The sequence below is a fragment of the Patiria miniata genome, unplaced genomic scaffold (assembly GCF_015706575.1).
Source record: "Patiria miniata isolate m_02_andy unplaced genomic scaffold, ASM1570657v1 HiC_scaffold_6, whole genome shotgun sequence".
NCBI classification, from domain to species: Eukaryota; Metazoa; Echinodermata; class Asteroidea; order Valvatida; family Asterinidae; genus Patiria; species Patiria miniata.
Window position 1 is genome coordinate 21858304 of NW_024037073.1, and position 19327 is coordinate 21877630.

Here is a 19327-nt window from a genome sequence, read left to right on the forward strand (position 1 = left end):
AAGCTCAAGGTAGCCGATGATTTGGCCGGATTTCTGGCCGCGTATTCAGCCACAGATTCGGCCGCGCATTCGCCGAAAGACAACAAACTCTATAATACATGCGGAAAAAGGTGATCTATTTTCAAAAAAGATAACTTCATTAATTGAACGAATTGTTCATAATAAACGACAAATACATTTTTGTGTGTGTGTCACGCCATGTTAAAAAAAACCAACATAAGCAACCGTTGTATCCACTATTTTTGAAGTCTTGTTCTAAAAATTATGTTTAAATTGCGTTATTTTTCAACGCTAAATCAGTTTTGGAGGCGTTTAAATTGTTAATGTACGGGATATAGGACACATATATTTTGAAAATCAATGGGAACTTCTAAAGAGTCAATTTAATATGATTTAAAAAAATAACGTTTATTATAATTCAATCCAAATTCAAGTGAACAGAAATAAAGCACTTGGTGGAGACGATCACTCAAGAACAACACAGTGCACTGAATTGAAATTTCGTTCAATAATTGTTCGAGATACATGACACAAATACTTTGAAAATCAACTGAAACCCTTGAAGAATATATTTAATATGACTTTACAAAAATACAGTTTTATTAATCGCGAAAATTCAATTCGAATTCGAGTCACTTTTAATGTTACAAAAATAATTTTGTGGAGACGACAACTCAAGAAAAATACATTGCACTGGTTTGAATTGACTGTGATAAACGACACAATCAGTTTGATATTTGACAGAAACCGTTGAAGAAAAGAATTAATACAACAAAAACAAAAACTATAGTGAGGGCACTCCCGTACATTTTACCAACACCAATTTCTTCCAAAAGAGGGCGCGCTACTCAAATACTGGTCACCACCGTAAAGACTTCTGTCAACGTGGATCACAATCTGCCCAAAACGAAGTCGGCATTAAGTGAACAAAAAACCCCACAGTTTGTGGAGAGATACCTCAAGAACAACACAGTGCACCGAATTGAAATTTGGTTGAATAATTGTTCGGGATTATAGAACACAAATCTTTTGAAAATCAACGGGAAAACTTGAATAATAAATTTAATATGATTAAAAGAACATACCGTTTATTAAAATTCAATCCGAATTCAAGTGAACAAAAATAAAGCACACTGTGGAGACGATAACTTAAGAAAACCACATTGCACTGAATTGAAATTTCGTACAATAACTGTTCTGGACATAGGATTCAAACTCTTCGAAAATCGATTTAATATGATTTTACAAAAATACAGTTTATTAATCGCGAAAATTCAATTCGAATTCGAGTCACTTTTAATGTTAGAAAAATAAAGCACTCTTTGTGGAGACGATAACTCAAGAAAAACACATTGCACTGAATTGAAATTTCTTCCAATAATTGTTCTGGAATAAGAGTTTGAGTCCTATATCCAGAACAATTATTGGAAGAAATTTCAAATCAGTGCAATGTGTTTTTCTTAAGTTATCGTCTCCACAGTGTGCTTTATTTATGTTCACTTGAATTCGGATTGAATTTTAATAAACGGTATGTTCTTTAAATCATATTAAATTTATTCTTCAGAAGTTCTCTTTGATTTTATTTGTGTTCTATATCCCGAACAATTATTGAACCAAATTTCAATTCGGTGCACTGTGTTGTTCTTGAGTTATCTCTCCACAAAGTGTGGGGGTTTTGTTCACTTTTGCCGACTTCTTTTTGGGCAGATCGTGATCCATGACAGAAGTCTTACGGTGGTGACCAGTATTTGAGTAGCGCGCCCTCTTTTGGAAGAAATTGGTGTTGGTAAAATGTAGTGCCCTCACTATTAGCCTTGGTCAATGCTCTCGTCGTTATTCGTCCCGTGCGCGTGTGGTACACTTTGTTTCAAATGATGCATTTACTTTCACTTACTTAGTGGATAAAACGGTTGCTTATGTCGGGGTTTATTTATGGCGTGAAAAATATTATTTGTCGTTTATTATGGGAAATTCGTTGGGAAAACGGATCACCTTTTGCCGTATGTATTATACTTTTAAAAAAAAATTGTGAATGCGCGGCTGAATCTGCGGCTGAACAACTCGCTGCCAGATATTCGGCCAAATTCGCGGTTAGAGTCAGGTGTACACACTAAACAGACCAAAGTACGTTCGCCTTGTACCCAGACTCCAACAGCTCAGGATATACATTACGTAATGAATGCAGATAAAATCAACAGCAGAAGCTGGTGCCCTTGTTTACTTTCTCTGCATATTTCATTTTTTCTTTTTAAGGGGCAATCGAATCTCAATATTTGTAAAAGTTGAGACTATTACCTATTCAAAACAGAACACTAACTTAATTCACATATAAACCATGGGAAAACCATATTTTGAAACAAACAAAGAAACAAAATTATGCTTTTGAAATATTAAATCAATCTAAAAGATTGCACTCTCCACCTATCAAAAATGTTAAGATCCGATGTCTTTTCTGAATCAGGTATTTTGTGGCTGCGGCTTTACTTCACGTCATAAAGTCAGTAGCCATAGTCGCAGACGCGTTTTCGTGACAACAATAACTCGTTGCTGTTGGCTCGTTCACATTTCTAACAACAAAAAGAAGCGAAACAATTTTTATTTGAAGTTTATTTTTATAATAACATTTCAGAAATATATTTAAAATAATTTATATAATTTATGTAATGAGGAAAATATTTTATTATTTATTTTTTTCTTTTTATTAAATGAAAATGGAATACATGAATAAGACTATTTGGGTCAAACGTCACCTGGCAACCTGAAATTTGCATAATAAATGCACATTAGCCGCGCCGTACGTGAGGTATTTTTGTGCAGTGTTCGTCGCGATAACTGAAAAATAATTAACAAATAAAAAAATGGCTGCTGAGTTGTTTCGACTTCTTCCTAATGTGACGTGGAAACTCCTATAATTCTGCACAATTCATAAGCTGTACTTCAGACCAAAATGGTATGTAAACAAACTAAATTAATGCGATTCAACAACCAAAACTTAACTGCAGTTTTTGCCATGACATTAAACGGGCGTTTCCATATGACAAGAATGTGTTGCTAGCTGTTGGACAATTTTGTTTTGTGGCCGTGGTAGGCCTAGCCTAAATAAATTAATTATGAGTATTTTTTTAAAATATATTCTGCTTTTTTATTTTCTGTTAGTGTTTTTTTTGTTATCAATATTTTGAATTTTTAATTAAATCATCTGATCATGTTAATCTCTCAGTTAATTGGCTAATCATGTTTTTTTTTTAGATAGTGAGTGGATATATTGCTGGAGGTAATGTTGGCAAGCTAACGTTTACTAAAGGTTTGCCGGCGGCAATCCATATCAACAGAGGGCGCTGTACTCTCTAAGATAGAGCTGAATTACATGTATAAGATATATGAAATTACCACTATTCCCACTAACGGTTGTCTAGCACACTTGGTCTTGTGGATAAGCAACAGATCTCATGAGCGGGAAAACCCGCGCTCGATCCCGATCCCCGCTGGTGACATTTCTTTGTTTTTTTCCCCCATCCCCAAAAAATAGAAATATTCTTCTTTTGTTATTTTAACATGTCTCAAACATTTTATTGCAGAGTATTACATTTTCTTTTTCAGATTTGTGGCTCTGGGGGATTTTTTTTAAAAGGGAAATAAAGTCCGAAATTGTAAAATGGTCTGATTCCCATTTTGTGAATACGAAGTTACAACAATAATGTTGGCATGGAGCCAGACTAAAATTTGTCACCGGAAAATGTCTAAGTACAAAAAAATAGTAACTGCGCATGTTCAGTGCATATCCGGCAAACTAACGTTTACTAAAGGTTTGCCGTCTCCAGCAAAATATCCACTGCCTTTTTTTATTTGAGGTTTGCAATTGACCATGTTGACAAACTGTTTGTGCGTGAACCGGTAGGCCTACTGCATTTTTCCGCTGTGCCAGCACTTCCTCTACGCATGCACACGTACACGTGTATGATGTACACAAACATATGTTGCCATTTCGAATAGATAGAGCAAATGTTTCGGTTGATTGATGCTTGGCATTGGGCTCGACATTAAAAAAAGCCCCACATTTTCCCTAAAGTAGGCCTACAAGTTTTCTTTCTGAAATTCTGTATTGTTTTAAATCTAATCATACATTTAATTGCAGAATATTTCATCTTTTTTTCTGATTAATGGCTCTGGATGGACCAAGTCCATAAAAATCCACCTATGGTAGTGGTGGTCTTGTGGTGGATTTCAGCGGATTTGGTCCTGAAGCATTATGTGAAGCAGGGTCAGTGATGGATTTTGGCGGACTTGGTCCAGTACTAAGTAAAAGACAGTAGGGATTTTAGGGTTAATTGAATACTTGAAACAATGGGCCTAACATTGCACCTAGGCTTATTTCACATTCTGCTGTGTTTTCTGCATGTACTCTAGGTATTGTGTACAGTGTCCTTGGTCTTGGCTTAAACGTGAAAGTTAATCGAACGTTCTAATTTTCATTTTATTTCAGAAAAACTTCAGATTGTAACCTCAGAACTGTCATCACATCAGGCAACACAGATATGGATAGATAACATTGGATTCACCAACAGAAGACGTACTTTAAACACCTTACTCCAATTAGAAAGCCTGCCACAAGCCCGAGCACTCAGCTATACATCCATTTCAGGAAATAGTGTTACGGAAATTCACCCATCGGCCTTCGCAAAAGGAATACAAAATACAAGAGCACAGCGGGAACTGTAACGGATAGAGACTTTGCATGGCATCGCCAGTCATGTCTATGACACTTCCGCCCTTGGCCAACCTGCCCCAGTGGCAGAGGGTGCAATCCCTGGACAAGGCCCGCTACCCTCGCCCCTTCCTCAAGGACCAGATACCCATCCTCCCCCCGACAAACTCCAGCGGGGCCTCCTCCTTTGTGCTTCACGCCGACAGTGAGAGCCTGGATGCTGGCGGGTCGGATGCTTCGGCGGTGGACCCGCTGCAGAGGCTGCACCACATGGAACGCAGCATGGAGTTCCTCAAGAGACAACACCACGAGGTACTGTTCAGCCTGCACCAGGAGATTGACGATTTGAAGAGAGAAAACAAAGGTAACTTTACAAATGTACATTGTAGACATTGTAATCGGAATTTTCAACCATGAACTTTCTAAGATCAATGTTGTTGAAGATTTTTCCATCCAGAAACACAGACTGTTAAAGGTTGCTATAATGGCCATATTATGGCATGTGTCGTTAAAAAATAAAAGTTTTGTGCGCGTCATGCAAATTCTGATCATTACTAAAAAAAGTTCTCATGACACACCATGTACATGTACAATGTAAAGTATCTGAAAAAAGGGATCAGACTACATAATGTACACACATTTCCACAAAGATCATAATAATAGTGTGTTATAATTTGCCATACAAGTGATACCTGGCTATTGGCAAAATGCCAATAAACATTGACCTCTGCATGCGTTACCAACTTGCCATATAGCCATCTGTTCCCATAGTATTGGAATAACACTTGATCTTTGGTCTAGATATTGTATTTGTGAAGACTGTGATGTGTTTGAAAGGACTACATCTAAATGTGCTTTAACTTAAATCAAAATTGCTTTGTAATTTACATATTTTAACTCTAGAACTGATACGCTGTGCGTTTTGTATTGCGATGCAAAATGTTAATCTAGAAATACCACACAGTGATCATGCATATTTAATGATGTTGCTTCTGTTTTTCTGAATAGAATAGAATGCACTCGGTATCGAATTTAAAATGCACATAAAATTGAATACAGAAGACTTCAGTGGATTATCTTACATCTGTACAATGTACATGAATTGCTAATGAACCTCGCACACTGTGAAATTCCATTGTTGAGAATTCCAATTTGCATGCCAAGTAATGTGGATTTTTTGTGTTATTTTTTCCGTCTAGAATTACATTTCAAAGTTATCATGGCAAGGGGATCAAGCCCTAAAAAAGGTAAGCATAAACATTCGTATTTGTCCAGTGACAAAGAAAAGCTAGCCCATCAATTTTGACGATTTTTATTATTATTTTTTTTGGGGGGGGGGGAGGGAGGGGGAAGGGTGATGTCTGATTTTGTAACTTTAAAAACCAACAAAAACAGAGAATCTAAGCTGTTTAAAGGGCCCAGGTAATGTCATTGTCTTAATGCAGTCCTTAACCTTTGCGTCCCATTTAACCTGATTTTCACCATGTTCACTTTTCATTTTGCTATTTTTAAGGACATTTTGGTGCTTTTTTTTATGCTAAAGTGAATTTGCATATTCATGACCAAAAGTGTGATGTCATTTTACTTAGGCAGAAATCTCAATGCGACAGCTTTTTCAGCATCAAAATTTGCCACAATGTTGGATATTTTGCTTTCACAAATTTTCTCCTTTTTTTTTTTTTTTTTTGCTGTTTCAGTACATGGCAGTAAGCTAATATGAGCAAACTTTTCTCACAATTGATTTCAGTGAGCAGATTTTGGGCTCACAATTTGAACAGTCTTCCTGAAATGACATCACAGCAACAGCGCCCTCATTTGTCAGGAAAAGCATGAAAATGGTTAACTGTTTATAGAAGTGCACTTTTCAATAAAATTAACCAAAAAGGGATGTTAAATATTGTTCATACATTTTAAGAGGAGTGAAAAAGTTCTACAAAATGTGTTCCCAAGTAAAATTCATGTCATGGGCCCATTAAAATGTAATTTTGCACCATATGTGACTCTTTTTCATCAATGTTAGGATTTTTGCGTCTTTCTGTTTACTGATTGATAATGATTAATGAATATTCTGAAACAAACAAAATTTAAAATGGTTTCAAATAAATACAAATAATTGTAACATGCGTGTATATTTGTTGACCTTTGCAGAATCATCGAGTTCATCAATGAAGTCCGAGGGAGAGATCATGCTTGGTAGCACACAATTACAGGGTAAGCAACTGTCCAACAAGTAGGAGAGACACAATTTATTCAACATGTTCAAGCAACTTCTCAAATTTCTCCTGACAATTATCCCGTAGGTGTAAAAGTATTTTCTCTTGATGGTTTCTTTTTTAATCCAGCTCAAAAATTAGACCAGCTGAAGATGCTGTACATGGAAGACAAAGTGAAGGAGCTCACCGCAGCGGTTCAAGATTCCCGGGGCAGAAACGCATACCTCCAAAGATTACTCAAAGACGCAGTCGAAAAAAGGTGAGCAGTGGTCCTGATTTTATTGAGCAGACCAGAAATTCTATGTAGCGTAAAGTACTAGTCGAAACCAACTATTTGAAATTATAGTGAATTAATCATACTTGGAGTATGATTGCTGAGCTGTGATTTTGCGGACAGAACTAGGTAAACAATGCTAAATAAACTTATACATAGGTAAAGGGCACAGTCCAATATGTAAACTTTTTAGTAGAATAAATGTCACAAAACTAAGGACTAATGTTTCTGAGAAATATTACCAGCAAGCCAATTCTATCAAAAAAAAAAAAAGAAGCTTATATTCTCTCCTGAAAAAGAATAACAAGCAATTTGAGATTGAAACATAATAGCGTTGAGGGTAGTGATTGCTTTTATCATTTAGTAATACAAGTTTCCTTAGGCCAAAAAAAAAAAGTCTCCGGTTTCTGGTATGCGCGTGCGTCGCCGTAGCCATGTGCTTTTTGTTTCAATGAAAAAGTTTTTTTTTCAATAAAAGATGATGTCTCAAAACCGCCAAACTCACTGGTTTGACTGGAATCCTGCTGCTGCACAATTTTAACGTGTTTTTAGATGGGGTTATGATCGAGAATAAGCTTTATGTGGCCTCTCCGGACTCCCATATATTTGCACTAAGTTTAGTCGGGTACCATTTGCAGTCATCAGCCGACATTTGAAGCAAAAAAGACAGGTAAAAAAAAAAAGCCGCGTCGCCGCACCACTTTTTGGGCAAGCTCCATACCAGAAACCGGAGACTTTTTTTTTTGGCCTTACATTGTAAAGAATCATGGAGAAATTTGTTTTTCACGATCTGTACATGTGTATATTTCAGATAGTATAATTCAGTATTTTCCTCTTTCTGTCTTTCTTCACAGACCACCGAGTCAAGAAGCTGGCCAGCAAACCAGTCCCACCGACCAGAAAGGTCCCAGCCCGCCCGTACCCGTCAGCATGAACCCCTTGCAGGTGCAGGGTCCTAATGACACCCAGCCGAGAGCTCCTACCCTGGAGGAGTGTGAGGTCATTATTAGGCACCTGCAGGAGCATAGTGAGAGGCAGTCACTGGAGGTAAGCACAACTTCACCTGGTTTATCCAGTTGCACCTGTTCTTCATTGTATTACAATTTAATGTATATATTCTCTTATGAATCTATGAAACCATTGGAATGATTTGCAAGGTACAGGGAGTAACAGACAGGGGATAATGCAGCTGTATTAACAAGTTTTGTTGAGAAGAGTTGGAATCTGAATATTTGATATACGGAGAAGTAGTCAAGTCCACCGCAAGTCAAATCACAAGCCATTCATGAGACAAATCACAATTCAAACCACAAGTCCATCAAAAGACAAATTACAAGTCAATCACAAGTCAAATCACAAATCAATCACAACTCTAATCCCAAGTCAAATCACAAGTCAATCACAAGTCAAATCAAAAATCAAATCACAAGTCAATCGCAAGCCAAATCAAAAATCAAATCACAAGTCAATTCACAAATCAAATCACAGTTAGTGTCTAAGGTTACAGTTAATGAACAGTGATTAGGAATGCCTTTGTAACAGTCACTTGGATGGCTCTTCACAGGATGAATTGCAACTGACTTGTGTTCAACTTGTGATAATTTGTGAGGACTTTACTGCAACTCCATCACAGTGCAAGAGGCATAAGACATAATGACGTCACGTTTTGTTTACATGTGCGCTTTCCTATGGGAGCTAGGTGGGGACAAAATCCACCAAGCTCCCATAGGAAAGCACACATGTAAACAAAACGTGACGTCAGTAGGTCTATTCAGATTTCAGAAAAGCTCTTCTTAGCAGTGTAAATCCTGATTTACCCATATTGCATCTTGGGGGAAAAGGTAAACATCTGTAGAAATGGCACTGTTTATTATGTACTGAATAGCAAAAAGGTTTCAGCAGTTATGTTGTTTGGACTTACATGGTTTAAGTTTATGAAATTGGGCCCCAGATTATATTTCTCTTAAATTGCACTTTGCAGCATATTTTACAGTAAACAGTAAAATTTTGAACATCCCCTTTATATTTGTGAGGTCTGTTGAATGGCAGTGCAAAAAGCAAATAATCTCCGAAAAAGGAATTGGCACACCTTGTAGTATGTTCTTCACAATAACGTTTTAATATTTAACAATTGTCAACAGTTGTCACAACTGAAGTCCGATCTGAAGGACGTCTTGTACTCTCACAAGTGGACACCTGATGCCTACCTACTTGCTAAGGCCTATGTGGCAGACGAGGACCCTAGTGCTGGGTAAGTGTCAAGCTCTGACTATCTGTGTGTGTCAATCCGTTCTTGCCTGCACACCATGTGCTCAAGGAGTGTATTTGCATGGATCATAGTTTGGAACAGAGTTAAGCCATCTTGAAACGGGCAAAAACGTAATAAGCGAAGGAAAGATTTTGTTCTGAAATAGGACCCTGTTCACTACCCTTAAATGTAAAGAGATTTTGAAAATAATCAACTATTTCATCTTGTTTTCTTTCAGGGACAGCAAATTACCAAGAATATCTCTCAAGAATCAGAGCAAAAAGATGTAAGTTTGTGGTATTCTTTCATTTTTGTGGATATTTCTTTACTAGTTTCATGTTTAATCCAAAGTGCGCGTGCTCAATATGACACAACAATGGAAAAAGGACGGACACATGCATTTTTGCGGTCGATTGAGGAACCGTCACTGTAGTGCGATACCATTGTCCAGTATGGGTAAATATCAGTGCCAGGGGATGACGACATGTACAAAGTGTGCGTTTAACCTGTGAACAACAACAACATTGAATCGTGGGCATTGTTTTTATGAGCAGTTCTCTGCCCCTTCCAAACAGGCACATTTTCAACGGGCCCTGCACTAGTTAATAATAACGGTGACTGAATGGGTTCCTTCATTAACTATAATTACTATACCTCATACATATTCATGATCGAGAGCCGAACGTTCACTGGTCAATTCACCATCACGTGCCAGATGTTATTCTTGCTGTTTACCAAACGCGCGCGCGCGAGGATTGTAAATACGCACATTGTAAATACGCATGCGTAGTAGAATGTCGCATGGGTTACCCGTGCGACAGTCTACTACGCATGCGCTTTACAGAGCAATCGAGGGACTGTCGCACGGGTGCAGTACGCACGCGCGAACATCGCACAGGAGAGATGCATGGTTGCACGGTTCGCGTAAATGTTAATTTACAGAGCTCAATGATGCCGTACTGGAGAAAATGTATAGACCGTGTAAAGATGTCTCCTGTACAAAAGAAAGTTGTACACATTGCAAACAACTGTATTTACAACTGTAGTAACTGTATTATATTGCAAACGAACCGAACTAGTAATTGAAGTTGAATCTTTTGGTGAGCTGTACAAGTTTCCCCAAATTTTGTTTTAGGTGCATAATAATAAAACAAAATTCGGCAACTGAATATGTATGAGGTATAGTAAAACAAATATAACATGGTTTATTTCGGGTGAACAGTCGATATTAGCTCCCCTCGGTATTGGAAGTTGACAAACTAGTTCCCTCGGCGAGTTTGTCAACTTCCAATACCTCGGGGAGCGAATATCGACTGTCCACCCTCAAACCATGTTATATTTGTATACTGTCTAAATTGTTTTGGCTATTTCTTGTCCAATGCAACAACTTGCAAAAGTTTTCAAACTCAGAAGCCTGCAAAATGTAAAAAAAAGATCCTACAGGTCAGTAATTCCGAGGCCAATTACAGTCTGTGGTTGCCAACTGCAACAGTATTCAACATCAGTGACATGTTTACATAGAACTTGCTCCCATTGTCTCAGAATTATGACCTGGTGTTGATAGCCCAATTAGGTAAAGGTCCCACAGACTTTTACACCTGTTGCACTGTGTTGCGTCTCACAGGGTAAGGGTTAATCCTTCAAAATCTTCTAGTATCCTGATATTCTTTTCTTTGCCCATTTTTCTTGTGACAGACCGGAGGCAGCATTCAGCCAGACTAGCTTCTCCCTACCTCCCCTGACCCAGACCATGGGCAACAAGGTGGCCGAACGACAGAAGAGGGTAGAGGCCGTCAAGAGGGCGCGGCAGCAACGCAAGGAGGTCATCCTATGACCTACTGAATTATTCATCATCACCTCCTGAATTATTCATGTGTATTTATGGAAATTTTAATATGTAGAACAGGGGCCAGATCCGTCATAGTCGTCCTATGACCTCATGAATTATTCATCTTCATCATCACCTCCTGAATTATTCATGTACATTTACGGCATTCTCTAGGTAGAACAGGGGCAGTTCAATCACAGTCATCCTGTGACCTTATTCATTATTCATCATCAACTCTTGAATCATTCATGTCCATTTATGGGGGAAAACAGTTGTTTATGTAGAGGAAAGCCAGTTCAGTCACAGTCATCCTATGACCTATTCATTATCACCTTTTGAACAATTCATGCTAGTTTATGGGAGGAACCATTTTTCTGTAGAAGAGAGTCAGTCCAGTCACAGTGTTTATAAACCTTCGGCCCCTGTTTGTTGTCAATTTTCCTGAATCCTCTACAGTTCTCTACCATAGTATTGTACTTCGTTAGTCTTTCAAAACTCTAAAAACGCCTAGTGGACTAAAGGATCCAAGAGGGCTTGGCAAATATATTGCTCACTCCTATTACAGTTTCCCTCACAAATGCCTTTGGAAAACTCCCACCGTTTCAAGATTTAGAGTGACCCATTTTTGTCGTTGCAAGCATCCTTTTGAAAACTTATCAGTTTCAGATTTACACACAGGAATATTCAGTATTTTATCTTAGATCTGAAACTAGTGAAGGATTGTTCGTATTTTGCAGAATATGTGAAGTTCAAAGCTATCCATTTCCCATCTATCCATAACAGTGTTAATTTTTGTGAAAGTGTGAGTGAACTGGCTCTTTTTGGACGTGTTACTGCCTGCTGTGCTAGTCTTGCTCTGTACTTGTTACTGTAACGCATCCTAGAAGTTCATTATTGTGACTTGCTCCTTGATTTCCTACTTCTTAATGGGTCATTCTATACATTTGGGGTCCACTCTTTTCCTGTCCCTGTTACATCTGACATCTACGGTCTAATAATTCTCATGCACTCCTTAATGCTTTTTTCCTCCAAGAGTGATTATGTACTATACAGACTACCTAAATAAACATTATTTGAAGTCATTCTTAATGATCCTTGAACAGCAAATTACGAAGTACCAATGTAATAGGCTCAGGAAAAAGTTCATACTTTGTACCCTAACTTTCTGGAATGACCTTAATAATGTGTGTCACAAAAAGAACATTCCCATGCCTTTTAAAAGGAATGGGACTGTTACTGGATTTGGTGCTGTAATCATCAATTTGACTTCTTTTTTTTTCGAACCGAACATCGTTGATTGCTACTTATAAATAGCCTGTTACTATAGCAGTGTTAAAGTTGCTTCCATCACGAGTCCTTCTCTCTTCTGTGCATTGCTGCTGAATTTGATAAATCTAGTTGCGTCTTTTTTATAGCGTTCCTACTAGATTGGATTATGACAAAAGTCCTTAAAGGGAATATACAACGTTTGCTTTTGCTGTAATTTTCAGAAAAGGATGGATTTGGGGTTGGTATTTTATAGAAAATATTGTTACATTGACTTGTTTGAAGTTTTGTGTTCGTATATGCTGGAAAAACCAAGAAAAACAATCATATTCTTGTAGTCTGGTTCCTTGACCCACCTTAAATATGAAACCGAGCCAAGTTATGGACGTCAGGGAATTGTATTTTCAGGGAACCAGTCTAGTTGGCTTGTACCCGTTCTTAGGTGTGCAATCGATAGCAAACAAAATACAGACTAACTAAATTATGGTCAATTTGGGGTAGTACAATGTATTTGAAGAAAGCCAGTGTTTTCCAACGCTGGTTGGCCAATCAGCATTGGAAATTGATACAAAAATATCACTTTTCTTGAAAATGTCAGCACAGGAGGTGTCATGATTTTACAGACTGTCATTTACCAACAGTCCAGTCAGTCAGGTATTTCATAAAAATTTGGTATATTTATTTTTTGATGTTTGCAAGTGTTGTATTTTCCCTTTAAGACTATTATATCAGGACGTAAAATGCTGGGGAAAAATCATGAGTAAAGCTTGTAAGTGTAGAACTAGTCTCATGCGTGCTTTCTCTGTAGGAAATAAAAAGAAACTAGCTCATAGTGGACATGTCTATCTTTATTCATAAAGTTGAAGAATTGTAAGCTTGCGCTTCTCATGTTTGGTGTGCCAGAAGTGCAACCCCTGTTATAACTTGTGTCAGTTATTATTGTTTTTTTTTTGTAAATAGTATGGCATAGATCATGTATGTTTAATTGTACATGTACATAAATCATGGATGGTTTTATTAGAATGTGTACTAAATACAGATACAGGGGTGTGAGACCAGAAAATGAAATAAATTATTTGAGCATCCGATAAGAAAAAAAATTGTCTTAAATCGTTTCATTGCTGTTAAGTGGCCGCTCAATGGTCCGAAGGTTCGATATATAGTCCGAAGGCTCGTAATTGTCCAAAGGTCCGATAATCCGAAGGTTCGATCGTCCGCAAGGGCTCATTAGTTCGAAAATACTTATATGAATAAGGTTAATGATCCAAATTGGATTCGTTTGAGACTATTAAATATCGGTCGACCATTGTTGGAAATGGATACAAAATTTCCACTTTTCTTGGAAATGGCAGCACACCAGGTGCCATGCTTTCACAGGATGGTCGAGACGTAGAGAGCATTTAAGTGACAGTCAAGTAACTATGGTAAGTTCATAATCATTTTGTAGTTTTGTTTTTTGATGTTTGCAGGCGGAGATTATACCTTTAATAATTGAATGGCCACCGAACTTGTGCGATTTGGCGTTGATCGATTCAATGGGCGCGTATTTTTTAAATTGGTTCATGGAGCACGTGTTTCGATGAGGCGGGACTTTTCCGTGTGGACAAGGACTTATGCAAGTTTGGTAGCGCGCGTATACGAGCCCATGTACGTGCGCCACTCTCATGGGCGCACAAAAAACCCAAGAATACAGCTCGATGTTTCCTCCAGCTCGTAACCTAGCTGAAATTATACAAATGTTGACTGCTTCGAGTTGTGTAAGAAAACTAGCCAGGCCAAAGAAGACATCGACGAAGAAGCCGAGTTTTTGGAGAAAAAAGTAGCGGGACACAGATCACAATGTAACACACGGATGAAAACAAATAGTGTTATTGATAAGCCAGGCTTAACTTTATTAGAATAGTAAACTTGGTACAATACTATGAAATAGAAAATTTGACTATTTGAGCAACGCTTCATTCAAAAGAAACTTTGTCAATGCATTGTTAATTGTGAACGTCTTATAAGTTATATACACGTACTTCTATTTTTCCTACAGCTAGTTATATAGCGCTTCTATTTACGGATGAGGTAGAAGAGAGTGTGCGATTTCTAAGCAGACAAGAACGTCACAAAATGTACCACTTAGTTTTGATACCCGTATTGTGGTATATAATTTGAAAGAATTTGGAGACTCTTTTCGCTTGTGTGTGTTAGTTAAAAATCTCTGTTTATTATATACGTAGTTTTGAAAACGCCTATGTATTTGAAGTAGCGAGTATTATGTCTACTCGGCCGGCCCATCTGGGAATTGGGCAAAATTTTGATCTACGTCCGTTTTCTGTAATCTTGAACTCCTGCAGAGTTTTAAAACCGATTTATTTGCATTCCGATGGTGTACCGTTCTGCTTTGTCACGACAATAATGGCCGTGTCGGCGTTGGTTAGAAATCTTCCGTTGTCATTGTCGTCGGCAGCGCGCCACGAGAACTCCCGTAGCATGTCTGTGGTTCGTCGCACTACTTCTTCTGGCGCATTGGCACGGAAGTTCACCACGCGAGTGATGAAGTCCCATAGGCACTCTCCGCTAGCGGAGGGATCTTCCTCCAGGCAGGCGGTGACGTCGAGGGTGCCCGGGATGTTGTCCCGCTCGTAGGCGGGAGCCACTGCGGACAGTACTTCCTCGACGTCACCGATGGACATGTAGGGTGGCATCCCCGGTTTGAACGGCTGGAGCGATTGGCGAATCCTGGCAAGGCTGCTTTTATCTGTCAGAATGATAAATGCAAATTGAGCTAAATGTATAGGCCTTGTTAATGTTACGAACGACATACATATTTTTTTATAATTATTTGGGAGAAAGCTGTAGTATTTGTGTGGCCTCTATCATCACCCCATGCCCAAAGGCACTGGGGTCATTTTGCTTTGCATGGACGGTTTTTTTTTTATATAGGAATAAAACGTGAAAGAGGGTCCACTGCACGATGTGTGATCTTTAAAATTGTATTTTCAGAGTCGGTGAAACCATTCTGCCAAGCCGACGTCGATTAGGTGAGTGGTGTTCTGTGAGTATTAATTAACGTTGATGCTTTAATTGTATATTGTTTAAAAGAAAGCTGTAAAGGACTTGTATGATAAAGTAAATGGGAGTATGACCTGATTCATAAGCGATGGCCATCATTCCTCCTGGAGCCAGGATGTTGTAGTAATACGAGAAAGTTGCCTCCAAATCTTGCTTCTCAATGTGATACAGGACATGGATCATGTGAATCAGGTCAAAGGTCGTATTGCAACCTGAATTCTCCATCTGAAAAATAAATCGGGCGGTTGGTTAAGACAAACTAGTTCTCAGACATGATACTGTTACTCATAAAGTCGAAATTATTCAAGTCCCCAAAAGTCTAAAATGCCATTCAGTATTAGTGTATATTACTACAATAATTAGGCGATGTCGATTTCATCATTAAATATACGCATGCCCATGATTTACTTGTTTATTTGCCAGCCAAATTGTGGAGTAAAAAAATCGTTGAAACAAATCGCAGCCCTCTTTCCAGATATTCCATGATGCAAGACAAATGTAATACATGTACATGCATAACAATTTTACGGCAGGCTGTTCTGAAAGATGTTTTATAGCTACATGTTATATATCTGTCAAAGACGTTTGGGTTGTTATTTTGCCCAATATTGGTCAACATACCAACTGCCGACACTCTTGGCCAAATTCTTCCCGATACTTGGCAAATTAACCAACAGGTAACGTTATACCAGTGTTGCGCAAATAACGTGTTTTACCCAACTCGTTTGTTTACGGAGTAAAGGACCCCGTGCAGAAGCACACGCCTCAACGGTTACTAACAAGAAATAGTTGGGAGGGACCGCTGTTATGGGAACCACTCTTCGCATTTCCGACCTCTCGCTTCGTGCACGGACAGTTCATCAAAGAGGGGAATATGCAAACGGTTCCGTCGCCTATAAGCATGCCAGCCACGGTAAATGCTATTTTCTTCGGATCATTGCACCGCCTGACAAAGTTTCAAGATTATTCATCGAACAATAACGCATGTAGCGTATTATTTCAACGGTTATCTTTCTTCCCGAATCTAGCGATTCTACTCACGATGAACTCCGAAGACGTCTGCTGGTGAAAGTCGAAGGTTTGGCCGCTGAATTCGCTGTCTGCCATGAGCTGACGGTACAGTGTGATCTGGGACGGGTCTGGCTCGACCACCGTGGTGGAGACGTGTGGATGATGGGGCAACAACGCACGGAGGACGGCTAGGTCTATTTCACCTATTGGTATGAATAATGTCAATTCAATAGAGAATGGGTTGTTAGGCAGATACTGCAACAATCTGGTGATGGAGTATGAACTAAACGCCTAATAAGTCGAGAAAGTCAACTTAGGTAGCCTGAAGCTGTTGGGCAAGATCCTCACAAATTTAAGCAACTTTAACATTGGAACCCGTCGGCGAAATTTGTACGGGTTACTTGATATAGAACTTAAAAGAGAGACATTTTAATATTCAAAATAAAGCAAAATCAACCCCAAATGTAAGATTTGTTTCAACTTTTTAAAGCTCATTAATGATATTATTTTGCATGTGTAAAAATGGAAGTACCTTTGGTATGAGATATTTCTCAGTGGGGAAGAAAGATAACCGTTGAAATAATACACTACATGCGTTATTGTTCGATGAATAATCTTGAAACTTTGTCAGGCGGTGCAAAGAAATGTTGGAATTCTTTTATTGCCAGTATTTTCTGTATTGTTCTATTATGACTGGCAATGTACAGTTTTGCAGTAGCGTAACTACATGTATATAGGGTTAAACGTCTGGGGCACCTGGGGTGCATACATTGTCAGGAGGAGCACTGAAGATAAATGATATATATATTTTTGTTCAATTCAAGATTTTAAACGGGGGTGCATTAGGGAGAGGGGGGACTGACACAGACCGGGGGTGTGCCCCCTTCTCCCCCGGTAGTTACGCCACTGCAGTTTTGAGAATACCAAATTTTGGGCCTACACAGTGGCGTAGCCAGGAATTGGGGGGGGGGGGGCGCTGGGGGGGGGCTGGAACATTTCATGGCGTCATGTAGATCAATGATAATTTTTTTAGAAACTCAAAATCTCAGTGGGGGGGGGGCGACTGGGGGGGGGCGACAAGGTTTCATCCCCCCCCCCCGTGGCCGACGCCACTGGGCCTACAGGGTTCAAGCTATACAATCTATACCAGGGAGAGGGACAATAAATTTTGAACCAAATTATTTTGTCCACTCCTCACCCGATCCGCCACCAATTCCAAGCATCCTGTAAATCTGTGTATTTCCCTCCTGATGTAGCAATTCAGGCTGACCACAGTTTGCCAGCGTTGCCGGTGTCGCAGAGGTCTCATCTCGGATGCCACTCTGAAGGTCTTGTTTTTCCACCAACTTTACGAGGTGTTCCTTGATCCAGCCCTGCACCCCTTCCCACTCGTCGGAGAACCGCTGAAACTCGTCCAGGCATTCCATGTAGCGGGCCGCGTCGTCGTACAGCCATGGGTAATCCGGTTCGCCAGGCCCGGCGCCCGCACTGGCGTCGCTCGGTCCGACGGTCTTTCCGTCATCTTCCGCAGATTGGGCCTCGCATGATCCAACTCCTGGCACTCCACTGACTTCACACTTCCGGAGGCTGGGGATGGCAAATGTAGCCAATAGAGTTTTGCTGGGCGAAATCAATTGATTGTACGGACTTACGATACACGACATGGAACGGGGACGCACTACAGGCCGTGACAGCTTCAGCACGGCCAAGCTTGCTGAGCGTTCTCGATCCTTGTTCGGACTTCGGTCGGATGCAGTTATGACCGGCTTTTGCTTGTTACTAGATTCCGTGGCACACTTTCCTTTACGGTTGGACATTATGAAATCCATGAACCTATAAGATTTCTTGTATTCGAATTCAAATTTAGAAACTGACGTTTAGTCTGTACGGACTTCACTGACAAAGTTTGTTTTTAGATCTCCACCCACGGAACCGAAGCATTTCTGGTCACAGAGCATTGATTTAGCCGCGCACCTGTTTATGCTCGCCCTTTTCAAATTGATTAATCCGAAGATCCAGTTGTTTCTCAATTGTCCAAAAGCTCTCTGCGAGTGTTCTCATGCTTATCTGTTCAACTAGGGATACTAAAGAAAGATGACAAAGGGAAGACACTGTGCTCTACACGTGCCCATTGTCACCTCCTAATCTGCCTATCTTTTTCTTCTCAGGGGCAGGGTGATCATGTGCACAGCGTGGTATCACCTCCGCACCTTGTTCGTTTGAAAACTGTCATCAGATGTAGGTTTATGATATGAGAGGTCAGCTACCCTTCTGAGGAAACGTGTTCTTCTGGCCACTGAGGCCAAGCCGTAATTTTGTTATGAAATAATTTCCTCATTAAAAGACCCCTCCTTTTTGTTTTATCCTTCGTGCACACTATACGTCACAGCCAGAGAGGGGATTCTGTATCCGTGTGACGTAATAAGTGACGGTATTTTCTTTACTTGGTTCAAAGTTATAGTGTTGTGTTTTACATTTCACACTACGATCAGTGAATGAGGACTCTTCCCCATGCTTGCGGTCGACATTACTTTTCACGCCACCACATTATTGTTGAAAAAATTTTGAGAGCGGCTTTGGACGCGTAACAGTACCACATGTATAGGCCCCTATAGGTTGAACTTTGCACGGGGAGCTTCATTTTCTTGGCGGAGAACCCAATGGGTTTTTGACGATTTATGCAGGAATAAATCCCCGTCATCTGATTGGTGGGTCATTGATC

General features: G+C 39.5%; 2 protein-coding genes across 2 annotated transcripts; one reads left to right on the forward strand and one right to left on the reverse strand.

The window, feature by feature from the left end:
• Positions 1 to 2773: 2773 nt before the first annotated feature.
• On the forward strand, positions 2774 to 13634 carry LOC119742652 (coiled-coil domain-containing protein 74B-like). Its single transcript, XM_038218796.1, has 9 exons — positions 2774 to 2950; positions 4484 to 5069; positions 5905 to 5952; positions 6854 to 6916; positions 7048 to 7177; positions 8047 to 8239; positions 9334 to 9443; positions 9679 to 9726; positions 11136 to 13634. Exons 2-9 carry the CDS (start codon positions 4736 to 4738, stop codon positions 11272 to 11274), a joined length of 1065 nt encoding a protein of 354 aa, XP_038074724.1. The 5' UTR covers positions 2774 to 2950; positions 4484 to 4735; the 3' UTR covers positions 11275 to 13634.
• A 765-nt stretch (positions 13635 to 14399) lies between these two features.
• Positions 14400 to 18628, reverse strand: LOC119743517 (histamine N-methyltransferase B-like). The gene is made up of 4 exons (XM_038219937.1): positions 17804 to 18628; positions 16636 to 16808; positions 15669 to 15819; positions 14400 to 15280 (listed from the first exon to the last, which is right to left on the reverse strand). The coding sequence occupies exons 1-4, from the start codon at positions 18432 to 18434 to the stop codon at positions 14892 to 14894; spliced, it is 1344 nt and encodes a 447-aa protein (XP_038075865.1). The 5' UTR covers positions 18435 to 18628; the 3' UTR covers positions 14400 to 14891.
• Between the last annotated feature and the right edge of the window lie 699 nt (positions 18629 to 19327).

What these genes read in the sequence shown, in the direction of transcription:
- LOC119742652 (XM_038218796.1), top strand. Translation starts at nt 4,736, where the DNA reads ATGGCATCGCCAGTCATGTCTATGACACTTCCGCCCTTGGCCAACCTG. An exon ending in GTGAGAGGCAGTCACTGGAG is followed by an intron (nt 8,240 to 9,333) that starts GTAAGCACAACT and finishes AATTGTCAACAG; the next exon opens with TTGTCACAACTGAAGTCCGA. An exon ending in AAGAATCAGAGCAAAAAGAT is followed by an intron (nt 9,727 to 11,135) that starts GTAAGTTTGTGG and finishes TTCTTGTGACAG; the next exon opens with ACCGGAGGCAGCATTCAGCC.
- LOC119743517 (XM_038219937.1), bottom strand. Translation starts at nt 18,434, where the DNA reads ATGGATTTCATAATGTCCAACCGTAAAGGAAAGTGTGCCACGGAATCT. An exon ending in AGACGTCTTCGGAGTTCATC is followed by an intron (nt 15,820 to 16,635) that starts GTGAGTAGAATC and finishes TTTATTTTTCAG; the next exon opens with ATGGAGAATTCAGGTTGCAA. An exon ending in GGCCATCGCTTATGAATCAG is followed by an intron (nt 15,281 to 15,668) that starts GTCATACTCCCA and finishes TCATTCTGACAG; the next exon opens with ATAAAAGCAGCCTTGCCAGG.